The sequence below is a fragment of the Myzus persicae genome, unplaced genomic scaffold, assembly GCF_001856785.1.
Source record: "Myzus persicae strain clone G006 unplaced genomic scaffold, MPER_G0061.0, whole genome shotgun sequence".
NCBI classification, from domain to species: Eukaryota; Metazoa; Arthropoda; class Insecta; order Hemiptera; family Aphididae; genus Myzus; species Myzus persicae.
The window spans coordinates 1-12,687 of NW_019100880.1; the positions used below are offsets into that span (position 1 = coordinate 1).

Sequence of the window (12,687 nt, forward strand, 5' to 3'; positions counted from 1 at the left end):
TATACCTTATGTATAGGAAATAATACGTTATGACACAAAAATGGAATTAATACGTTATGAAAAAAAAGGAGTATGGAAATACAACGTTTTGACCTAAACTACACTTTTTGAATTGCATTTTTCTTTAATAGAAATGAAGTTAGCAACGAATTAATGACAGAAATGAACTTCCCGCCATATTTTCAATTAGAATCAATGTATAACTCAATTTTGATAAAAATGGCAATACCACGTTATGACTTGTCGCCCGTCAATTGAAGTAGTGTTGTTTGTACACCCCTTTCCATCAAGCCGTCCAGTTTTGTAAATTTATTAACCGTATAACTTATTGTATCATATAATACGGATTGTAAATAAAAAAAAAAATGTCTCATCTATAAATATTAAAAACTTTATGAGTTCTTAATGATTGCGATATAAATATGCAATAACTTTGTCTCATTATTTTTTTATTTATCTAACTAATTTCAATCTATAGACAAAAACGTATGTATCGTTTATATTTTATACAATATATCGTATGGACGTATACGAAAAAATGGACAGAACACGATTGAGAACATTCTTACCTCCTAACTTTTATGCAACGTTGCCACATTAATTAAAAATAAAACTAATAAAAATACAATATACAATATATATAAAATGTCAATCACTACATTTTGGTTACAAAATAAACTTACATTTAATTTTGTTTTAAATTTTCAATCCTTAGCTATTAAAGTTAAACATTTGATAAATTATCAACAAAAAAATCATATTTAAATTTTAAATTTGAAAAAAAAACTCACACATATCATTGTAAAATCAATACATTCCTCACTTATTTTAAGGCATTTTTTAAGATTAAAAGTAAAAAAAAATTATATTTATATACAACATATTTGTCAGCTTAAGATTAAAAATTAAAAAAATTAATATTTATTTACAATATATTTATATATATTATTTGTTAGCTTAAGATTAAAAATTTAAAAAATCAATATTTATTTGCCAGTATATACACAATTTAAATTGTTTTTCCCAAGTACTTATTTCCGGTTAATTTTAAATACCTTATTATGTCCTTATTTTGTTCAAACTCTTTATATAAATTAATTGTTGAAACAATACGATTATAATCTTAGATAGCCATGGTTTTTGTAATATTATTTTCAATGGAGTTGATTATCGCCACGGTTTGTGTTTGGGTCTCCTTTAAAACAGAAACTACTGCATGTGTAGGAGGATGTGTGCTGTAATATTATCCGTTATAAGTTCTGTGGAAACTTTCTGCTCCATTGTTGGTTCTTAAAAATAAAATAATAAATAATAATTACTTTAGGCATGCAGACCAAATAAAAGCAGATAAATATACCATAATAAATTTGGCAAACCAAAAACTAATTTAAGCCATTGATCTAATTCGTCATTGTTGTCTTTATGGCTGTATGACATAAGCGCCAAAGGTACAAAAATGACCTATCATTTGCGCCAAAATTAATATTTTATATAATAATAATAATAATAATAATAATAATAATAATAATAATATTGTTTATTACGGAATAAATTCCAATTACATTTTAAATAAATATATAAAAAATTAATATTTTATATAAGTATTAAGTAGGTAGTTATTTAAAAATTTCTATATCTTATAAAAATTATATTATATTAATATTATTATGTTGATAGTAAATTATAATATAGGTAGCTACATGCACATCAATATTTAATACATTTAATAAATTGGTTGATTTTTTAATCTCACTTTTCAATCATTTATTTATTTTTCTAATCAATAGTTCTAAATTTAATATCTATTATTTAATTTCTAGCGCTTTTGTACGATACGACTTTTTTTTTCTTATCTTATTTTGGCACTTATGTCATCAACCGGTCTTTATATGCACTTCTCAACTCTGATTCTCCGTTTATCTATCATACAGATAATATAAAATATATATGTTATTAATTAGAGTGAAAATCCAAAATATTATCGTATTTCTTACCTTTCTGCACCAATCTTGGGCTATATGAAAACGGCAAGTTTCGATAATGGCATTGAGAAAAATTTCTTTGACTGCTTCGTGAGCATCAATTTCGAAGTCGAGATGCAGCTTTTTAACGTTTAGAGCTGGACATATTTGCAAAAGATACTTCCACATTTTAATGTAAATTTGTTTTGTTTTGTTTGGTAAAAAAAAATAAACAATAGGCACGTAAAAACCATTCTCGTATGTGTGTAATGTATATAGTTGTAAGAAAAATTTTGGTGCAAAATCGTATGTACCGTCTCCATAAAATTCAGTTTGTTTCGACGTAAAATTTAAATTTTGGCTAGTTGTTATACAAACGAAGTTATTTGTTTCAGGAACAATAGCAAATTGTTCACTTTTAAACATACATAAATCATTATTTTGCATATTTTTTAATTGGGATATAGCTTCATTTAAAGAAGTAGGATTAATTGGATACTGTTTTCTTTTTTTATCATAAATCGCCTTTCGCACTGACGTAATATCATTGTTCATGAATCATGATATTTGGTAAGTCACTGTTTAATAAATCTGTTCTAATAACTTTTAACAGTCTTGTCGATGTATTTTCATCAGCTTTTCGATTACAATTTTCCCTCAAAATCTGTCTTTCAATTTTTTCGCTGTTATTACTTGCATGATTTACATGTTCACCATTTGACGAATTGAAAGTATTGTCTATTTTTGTTAATAAACTGGCACTACAGCTGTTATTGGAACATTTCCATTTCATTAATCCATCTTTGCGTGTTCTTACATATGAATATTTATCATTATTTAATAATACAAGATCTTTTCCGCGTTCAGACGTTATAATTTTAAAGTTTTCCATTATACACCACTATATTATACACTATTACACTATATTACGTTGTTGCCGCACTGTCAACCAAACAACTGAATTTGGCAATATTAATAATTTAGTATTGTTACTTGTTTAGTTCTGGACGTACTAATTGGTTACTAATTCAGTATATGAGGCCTAGCTGCAGTTGTTATCGACGATAACTTGTACCTACATATATATATATATATATGTTACGGGTAATGTTAACATTCGGATAATGTCGACATTAGCCATCCGTGTTGGCTAATGTGTAATTTTATCTTTTATAAACTTGAAATATCAACATTATCCAGATAATGTTAACCTTAGCCAGTCAATTTTGGATAATGTTAAAAGTTATGTACTAAATAGGCTATACTTATAGAGGTTTTTTAGAATTCTATGGTGGTGAGCAACTTTTTTGGTGTCAAGGACCAAAAAATAAAAAATAAAATTCACGGGCCTATATATCACACTTCATTATATTATTACAATCTAAATTTTAAAAAATATATCAAATTTAATTTATTTAAGTTTCATTACTGCTTGATATAATTTAACGTGGTATATATTAACACAGTTTTAATAATAACACATAATAATAATAAAAAAAATTAAAAATATGAAAATACTAATAAATTAATATGCTTTTTAAATTTAGATAAATTGTAATCGCAGGCTTAAAATCGCAACACAGGCCGCGGGTTGCTGACCCCAGCTAATAATATCTTATCTTAACTTATAACTGAGTTAGTCAGTTATATATCTTACCGATAAAATAAACAATATATATGAACTTAATAATTATCTTAGTCGCGCTTCGATCTGTTGTTAGTCTGTTTCAGTTTTCACGTGTGACAGTTTCCAGTACAGTGTTAAGTGTTTTAAATTTAATTTTTAATAAAATGGAAACAAAAATGGAATTTTATAATTTATTTGAGAAATTATTGTCTGAAAAAAGAGAAGATAATTCATCTTATTTATCAGATAAAAAATATTTAAGTACAATTAATGAATTGAAAGGCAACCATAAATCTCGTCGTTTAAATAAAAAATTTTAAAATATAAAATAAAATTTAATATTGTATTATTAGTATAAACTCATTTAAATTATACTCGTATTATGTATTTTATGGTAATTAGTAATTATTGTATCTTTTTTTTTGCATATGGTTAATTGTATCTAAAATATATTTAATATTGCTAATAATTTTAAATGATTTCATATCATATGCATGATGCAATTTTATAGTTGTTAAGACATTATCCATAAGTCCTTGGCTAATGTCATATTAACCGGTATGCCGAAAGCAGTTAGCAATCCCCGTCGATGTTACATTACACCAAGCTTTATCCAGCATTATTATGGCATCCAAAACAGTTGTTTTTGATTCTACATGATTCTCAATATCCTCAATCATTTTCAGTACTAACTGATTCCGGTAATGAGCTTTAATGTTCCTAATAACGCCCTGGTCCATTGGTTGAAGTACAGCAGTGGTGTTGGTGGGCAAAAATATGAGTTTAATAAATTTCAAATTCAATGATGGGTGTGCTGGACAGTTGTCCACCAACAGAAGAATTTTTTTTTCTTACGGCGTAACTCATCATCCCAATAATTAAGAGTTTTTTCAAAAATTGCTGAGGTCATCCATGCTTTGGTGTTATTTTCATAAAATACTGGAAGTGATGAAACTCCTTTAAAACACCGAGGGTTTTTCGACTTTCCAATAACAAGGAGTTTTCTTTTATCAGTTCCGGTCATGTTGGCTGCCACTAAAACTGTTATTCTGTCTTTCGATAATTTTCCACCCGAGCATTTTTCCCCCTTGAAGCGAAGAGTCTTAACGGGAGTTAATTTGAAAAAAAGGCCTGCTTCATCGGCATTATAAATTTCATCATCACAGTAACCTGCTCGAAGGGATGGCCAAACGGTAGCCAGCTAATTAGAGCAGATATCAGTATTAATTGCAGATGACTCACCTGAGATCTTGCTGAAACCAATGTTGTGCCGCTGTCGGAAACGCTGAATCCAAGATGCAGAGCATTTGAAATTTTCTATTTTCATTTTTTCAGCCAGTTGGTCAGTTTTTGCTTGCAAGATAGGACCACTTATAGGCACATTCAATAACCGTTGTTGTTTGAACCATACTAGTACAGCTTCTTCAAGGTCCTTATGCTGTGCAGTACGCAGTCGTTTTGCTTTCAGTGACGTGGTTTGAAACATATTTTTCAACGGATCCCGATTCTTCCATATGGTTGAAATTGTCGACAAAGAGGTGCCAAATTCTTTTGCGATCACGCTGTTTTTCTCGCCATTTTCTAACCGCCCAATTATTCCGATTTTTTCGTCCAACGTAAACTGACGACGCGACATGATGGAAAGTCTTCACACAACTGACGCTATTTGTAATTTTTATTAACTTGAAAACACCAGAATTTGTAGGAATAATGTTTATTATTAATAAGTAATCCATATCTACACAACTAAAGATAATATATGTCAATGATTAATCGACCTAAATAATAGCCAAAAGTTGTTATCTTGCAGGTACCTGTTCGTAGTAACCGGAAGGTCGTTAGTCAAGTTCGTTTTATTTTACTCGTTATAGCCGATATCTCGTAATAACCATACTCGTTGTAACATACAATCATATGGCCTTGTGCCGGGACCTAACGTTTTGCTTGTTGTAAGCAGTATTTCGTTCTAAGCGATGCTCGTTATAGTGATTTCTACTGTATATTATTAGTATAAACTCATTTAAATTATACTCGTATTATGTATTTTATGGTAATTAGAAATTATTGTATCTTTTTTTCTGCATATTATGGTTAATTGTATCTAAAATATATTTAATATTGCTAATAATTTTAAATGATTTCATATCATGCATGATGCAATTTTATAGTTGTTAAGACATTATCCATAAGTCCTTGGCTAATGTCATATTAACCGGTTAATGTTAACATTAGCCAGCATTTAATAATGTTCATGGCGGGTAATGATAACAATTGGCTAATGTTGACATTATCCAAATGTTAACATTACCCGTGACATATACAATAAACATTGTTGTATTTAGCTCTATACACATACAAGATTTTTCTAATATACCTTATAGAATAGAATTATTAATACAATAAGTATAACTCATCTTAATTTGTATTGTAATTTTTAATTTTAATAATGAATTAATAATTATATAATATGTATTAATTATTCATATTTTGTTTTGTTTTGTTTATGGCTATAACATAAACATAGTGCCCTATATGTTATAATTAATGACCTGATTTATATGCAAATGCATATATGTTTTGGAATGAGTTTTTTGAAATCTGATGAAAATTGTCCCCGATTTAGATCATTTTTATTAAAAAAAAAACACTAATTGTATTTTTCATATTTTGACGTTTTTACCTATTAGATTTAATGCATATTATTATTTATAGCACATATATTTGTGTTTATAACTTATAATGTTTGTATTTTTGTACATTATTATCAGTCCAAGTTATGAGGTTATGTTGTCACCTGTAATTTATAATTTGTTCTTTATGTATTCAATTGTTAAATTCTCATGGTTAATAGTTACTTATTACACTATATTATATTATATTATATAAAACTTTTGGTCATAATATAACTTTTAATTTAGTTATTCTTTCAGTTAATTGTATTTATTTTATTTTCATTGTTATAAGCTGTGACGCGAATCCTTACAGCAGACCTGCGTGGAGTGGCGCGGTCGTAGAGTGGTCCGGAATCTTCTGCTGTCTGGAACTGGGCTTGATTTTTCAGAAGTTGTTGAGAGGTCGAAGAATTGCAATGGACTGACCAACTCTTGAAAATGCACCGGTATATATACCCTCTGGGCTATCTATATCGGGGCCGATTAGATGGAGTTTCATTATGACGGATAAAAACTGTTGCCTGGTTGTTTCTCTTTAGTCGGTGTGTTTTTCAACCGTCATACTGTTGAAACACAATTGTTTAAAATACACTCATGTAGGTGTGTTCCCTATGTTGTATGTGTTTTACTTTCTCGTTATACTGGTCGGATTGTTGGTCTCGAGAAAGACCTATTAGTGTTTTATTCCGTAACAGTCCGGACCATTAATACTAACAACTTTATTAATAGCAATAAGTCTGAACCGTAACTATAAATGTGTAAAATCACATCCACACAGTCTCAAAATTTAAAACATAACGGTTTTTTTTGTATAAGTTTGTAATAAGTATTTTGAATGGTTTGCAGAATTATTTTTAATTTTGACAACCAATTATACCAAACAGATCAAAAATGTTCTACTAAAAATCACCCTAATTGAGGTAAAAAGAAACAATTTTACTAATTCTAAACACGAAATCAATGAAACATATTATTGTTACTGATTACTTCTTCACTTCTATCATATCTAAAACTTCCAAAAGATACGTTCTTCACGAAATTCAATATAATAATACAGTGTAGGCAGGAAACTGTGATATTATATAAAAATAAATATATAGTACATACCATGGTTATCTGTAAACGATTATATTTAATTAATTTATAGCCAAATGTAAATAATATTTTCAATTAATTATATATTATATATAAATATATTATGATTAAAGAGCACATTTTTGATTTTGAGAAAAAAATGTCTTTCGCATTATTGTTATAAAATGTGCTTCTAAACTTAAACAATTAATATGGACACATAGATCAGTAACTGTGGGAAAAATACAAACATAATACTTCACTCGTTTGAATCTAACACATAAATTAATATAATCTACACAGATTTTTCTAAATCATTTTTATCCTAGTAAGAACCTTAGTTGATTATTTAATTCTTTTTGAAAAATTACAGTCATTTGATTCCTATTGATCCCTCCATAATTGGTTTCAATCTTTTCTTTCAGACCATTTATAAATTGTTTAAAACCTGAATAATTCCCAGTACCTTCTGGCGTTCCTTGGTGACCACCTATTTACATACTCATCTTCAATATTTTTATTAATATCCTTATATTTGATGATGATGTTAAATTAATAAAAATAATTAAAATTGAACAAAATACAATTAAATAACAATCTGACATTAATAACATTCTTTCAAGATCTAGTAGAAATCACTTATTTCTGAACGTAAACAAATGTCAATTTATGAGCTTTTATCTAATAAAAATCCAACTAACTATCATTATTCTATTTTTGATTCAAATATGGAACGTGTATCTCAGTTTAGAATTTAGGCACTATTTTTGACTCTAAACTAAATTTTTGCCCTCACACAGAAATGGTCAAAAATAATGCTACCTATGCGTAATGTGTGTTATATTATAAGCATTTGTGGCTCATTCATGGTTTCCATTCCCTTGAAAATTCTATTTTTCTCTCTTGTTCGTTCCCATGCTTCAAATTTATTGATAAAAAACACTATGCTATTACGGAGTACTACGAAATATTAATAGGTAATACGAATAATATTCTATTTATAATTTATATTTTATATTATTAATACATTTATTGATTCAAAATAACAAACACATAAATTGTAATTTTGTACTCTCCTATGCTGCTGTGTATGACTGTATTGTTATAGTTAGAAGTATTTTTGTATATTATTATTTATTAATGATATTGCAATTGTTTCGTATTTCGCATCCGTCCCGAAGTCATCAATCGCGTACCTATGTCATTCTCATCAGTCTCCGATTCGTGCTTATGCCGTGTAAATGTTAATTTTATACCCATTGTAATATAGCGTGATGTTATTGCAATATACAATTAAATATTAATATAATCGAATAATAATCTCAACCATAATATGACAACATAATATTATGTTGATTGTTGAATGCAAAAGTAGGCACGAGGCACCTAAAACTAGGTACGAAATATTCGAGTTAACACCATGAAATTAGTTCTGCTGATCGTAAATTTGCTTTATCGTGTATTGTATACTAATTATACAAACCAGTCATATTTTAGGGCTTTAGACTCGGCTCTTAATAGTTAATAGATGATAAATATCGGGTCTACAGTTATTAGACACATGAAAATAAAATGGAAATTTTCAAAAACAGTTCCAAAAACCAAAACCAAAAATTTTCAAAAACCGTTCTTACAACCAAACAATTTGAAAAACCGATCTTAAAACCTAAACTAAAACCAGAAATTGTAGAAACCCGATCTCAAGAACTGAAACTGAACCGTTAAAATTGGAAACGGTTTCGATCTCTGATTATAATACTAAATTTAAAAAACCGCACTAAAAATTAACTATTCAAAGGTAAACGATTCACCATAAAAAATTTTTTTGAGAAGTACATTCTTACAGTAATATTTAATTCAAAATAACGAATCAATCGTCTTTATCTAAATAATAATAGTCTTTGAAACCACTAATATTTAATCATATGTTTGAAGTGTTAAATGTTATTGCACATTTTAAATTTTAATCATCTAAACTGTGTTTCAAATTAATAAGAATCTAAACCAATTACAAACACTGTGGGTTATAAATATTTTTTTGTTTTCCATGTGGTCATTGCAGTAGAGAGGAAGTAAAAACAACAAACATAAACTATATACTTACGAATATCCTCTAAAAAAATATAATATATAATATACCGTAGTTATTAATAATATAGTTACATATGTTACAGTTATAGTGTTGAATCAGTTAATTTATGAAACAAATTATACTTGTAGATAATGTATGTATATTAAAATTTATACTTTGACTAGTTATTGCATACATTCCTATGTCCAACTTCGTAAATGTGTTGTACAAAATAAGTATAATATCGCTATTATACCGTACATCATAATAATAAATCAGATAAGACTAATAAAGTACCTTGTTTACCTTATTTTCTATTTAAATATAGAAACATTAAAAGTAAGTTACAGGAATTTTAATTTTAATTTTTAATTTGTCATTTTCGGGAAAGTATTTCCAAAGAAACACTTTGAAAACAAAATGTACTCTATTTTGTCTGATATTCATTATCTAGGTATACATCTAATGGACAATAAAAATAATGTTAAATACTATAGTCTATAATTTAATTTTGGAATCTCGCACAGAACAAAATATTACATTTTAATAGAATTAAAACAAAACAAAAATGTACGTACCTAACCAAGATATTAAAAAATCTAGATAAAAAAAAAAATTAAGTGTGGCTTAGTTTAGATTAATTTTGATAAAAATTATTTATAAATTTATATATGTATTTTACTGACTGAGCCCTATTTGCATGAACATACAGTTAAATTGTAAGAACAGTAGATACAATAGTAAATAAAAAGTAACAGAGGTAATAGAAATATTAGAAAGAAAGTAAGAAAATAAAAATATAAAACAACATAAAAACCAATTAAAAGAATTTAAAATGAGGATTCATATTGGAATTTGACATTAATGGAATTAGTGGCTTGTTCTCTAAGTAATTAGCGGTAGCATGCGGTACAAAATAGTGAATCAGATGAATGCCCAGGTACTTTAAAACAAATTAAAGAGACTAGGGAAGGAGAATCAACTTTGTCATTCAATAACCCTTTAAGGAACCTAAGGCCCACATTGTGTCCACGTTCAGCTTAAGAAGATAGGCCAAGAGGAGTGGCCGCCGAAGTATAATAATGTGGTGGACATTGGATTTTTAACATTTAGCTAGCAAAACGAAACGTCTGTGTAAAAATGTGAAGGAAAATTAAGCTTTTTTTAATTACAATTTACATGTTTCAATTAATTTAATTGTAAATTTCCGGCCATAATTCGTATGTAACAGAACAAAACTCGGGCTGCAATTCGGAAGACATTTTTACCGTGGGACACAACTACTAGTCACCACAGGTTTCAATCACAGAACACGAGACCGACAGAATAAATCGCCGATAACCTGTATAGAAAACGCCGAATGGCCGACGCTCCAGTACCTACCACTCTTTTACCTGATCTATAGCTAGCAAGACCCACCCGCCCAGACTTGCGCATTCCAGGTAAAAACACATCCACTCCGAATCTAACGGGCGGTATTTATATTGGTCAATAGTGAAATAGTCCGAGTACTCCGGTATTGCAATGACCATTTATCTGTCACAGTTCATGGGGCGATAGTCGGAGTATTTTGCCATTGTACCGACTGTCATACCATTTAGTAGATTCTATACCCCCCCGTCGTGCTCACTTCTATCAGAGTGAAATACTATAGTATCATATTTTTTTTTTCTTCTTGTGTTGTAAATCAAATAGAGTATTCATTCATTAAACCAAAAACCGTTGAAGTATTTTTTTAACTACAATAATTGCATTACGCTACAGTACGATAAAAAAAAAAAACAAAATTACGAACCTGAAACTGGATAAAAAAAAAAATGTGGTTAATTTTTTATTTTTGGGATATTGTTTTTAATTTGTAACTAAACGTAATATGAAAAAGAAGGACAAATAGAAACCACTCTGCTGTATAGTCACTGGACTCATAGTATTGAGTTCTTAATTGTATCTCTCAATCAATGGTTTGCTGTAATGAATAGTGTTAAATGTGAGGTTGTGAACGGTAACTGTAAGGTTAGGATGACCATAGGATATGATGGTTATCTTGAGTCTGCTAATGTTTCATTTTATGATTTTTCATCGATAGATTTATATTATTAGAGGAACTTCTACAGAACGTCAGTGATATGCAGTTGGTGTGCAAGGTTTATATTGTACAACTGAGGGAGGAATCTTTACGATAAACAAACATCGCCTTTCCCAGCAAAGAAGTTTTATTGTTTTTTCATGGAAGGAATGAAAATGGCAGCCTACTAGGATGGTTAGTTTTTTATACCCAATGCGCGTTCTATATTTTACAGTTCAGTTTGTGCAGTACCGCAGTAGGTGTCTAAAGAGGTCGCTGTAATGAATGTGTTCAATTTGAATTCAATTATATAAAATCTTTCTGAGTGAAAACGGGTTGTCAGCATATAATAATAAATAATACTAAGTATAATAAAATATTCTATAGGACTGTTATAAGAGTAATTTATTTTACTATTAGAGCTGATTGAATTGCATTTGAAAATGTTATTGTTTGTTTATAATGTACTAATATACATTACAGTTTCGATTATCCCTAACATTTTTAAATTACAAAAAAAATATCAATAACGTTGTTCTTCGTTAAAATATTAAATTTTTTTAAAAATTTGAACTTAAATTATCTATTAGAAAACTATATTTATAAATTGTATAGATTAATTTAGTCACAATTTAAACTGATACCTTCTCAAAAAATTTTAATTCGTTAGCTTAATTAAAGCAAATATCTTACAACAAATTCCAAGCATTGCCAATATTGAATCTCAACAAGGACCCATAACGACTGGTTTGAGACAAAGTGATGGTTTATCACCCTTATTATTTAACTAATACAGCGTTAGAATAAAGTCATTAGGGAAAGCAGAATAATTGAAGAAATTAAGTATAATTTGGTGACTGCATAATGGGAGTATGGGTTTTACGAAAACCAGAGAGAAACAAACACGCAATTTATATACGCAATAGTTAAAATTAAAAATTAAAAAATTGACATACTTGAAACGTTATCTAGATTAAAAATATAAATAGGTGTGGTTAATATTTTATTTTTACATTAATTGGCATACAACTTATCAACCATAATATTAAAAATATGCCATGTGGACAAGTAGTCTACGTGTCTAGTGGGGTCTCTAAACCAAAAGTGTTAGATTTGAATACAATGATATAAAACCATTATATAGGTTAGTGATCCCCAAAGTACCAACCAAATTCACTTTTCTACCAAAAAAGGTAAGAATTTAAATCGAAAATCGA

At 28.4% G+C, this 12,687-nt stretch overlaps 3 protein-coding genes across 3 annotated transcripts; all 3 read right to left on the reverse strand.

The window, feature by feature from the left end:
• Positions 1-1,777: 1,777 nt before the first annotated feature.
• LOC111026564 lies at positions 1,778-3,355 on the reverse strand. Its single transcript, XM_022304663.1, has 2 exons — positions 1,995-3,355; positions 1,778-1,920 (listed from the first exon to the last, which is right to left on the reverse strand). Exons 1-2 carry the CDS (start codon positions 2,514-2,516, stop codon positions 1,867-1,869), a joined length of 576 nt encoding a protein of 191 aa, XP_022160355.1. The 5' UTR covers positions 2,517-3,355; the 3' UTR covers positions 1,778-1,866.
• Positions 3,356-4,139: 784 nt separating this feature from the next.
• LOC111026568 (tigger transposable element-derived protein 4-like) lies at positions 4,140-4,612 on the reverse strand. Its single transcript, XM_022304670.1, has 2 exons — positions 4,444-4,612; positions 4,140-4,402 (listed from the first exon to the last, which is right to left on the reverse strand). Exons 1-2 carry the CDS (start codon positions 4,610-4,612, stop codon positions 4,140-4,142), a joined length of 432 nt encoding a protein of 143 aa, XP_022160362.1.
• A 162-nt stretch (positions 4,613-4,774) lies between these two features.
• LOC111026563 (tigger transposable element-derived protein 4-like) lies at positions 4,775-5,519 on the reverse strand. The gene has a single exon (XM_022304662.1). It carries the CDS (start codon positions 5,222-5,224, stop codon positions 4,790-4,792), a length of 435 nt encoding a protein of 144 aa, XP_022160354.1. The 5' UTR covers positions 5,225-5,519; the 3' UTR covers positions 4,775-4,789.
• Between the last annotated feature and the right edge of the window lie 7,168 nt (positions 5,520-12,687).

Excerpts from the sequence above, each read along its gene's own strand:
- LOC111026564 (XM_022304663.1), bottom strand. The coding sequence starts at position 2,516 with ATGAACAATGATATTACGTCAGTGCGAAAGGCGATTTATGATAAAAAA. Across the intron at positions 1,921-1,994 it reads CCCAAGATTGGTGCAGAAAG|ATAAACGGAGAATCAGAGTT; the intron begins GTAAGAAATACG and ends TCTGTATGATAG.
- LOC111026568 (XM_022304670.1), bottom strand. The coding sequence starts at position 4,612 with ATGACCGGAACTGATAAAAGAAAACTCCTTGTTATTGGAAAGTCGAAA. Across the intron at positions 4,403-4,443 it reads TTGGGATGATGAGTTACGCC|CACACCCATCATTGAATTTG; the intron begins GTAAGAAAAAAA and ends ACAACTGTCCAG.
- LOC111026563 (XM_022304662.1), bottom strand. The coding sequence starts at position 5,224 with ATGTCGCGTCGTCAGTTTACGTTGGACGAAAAAATCGGAATAATTGGG.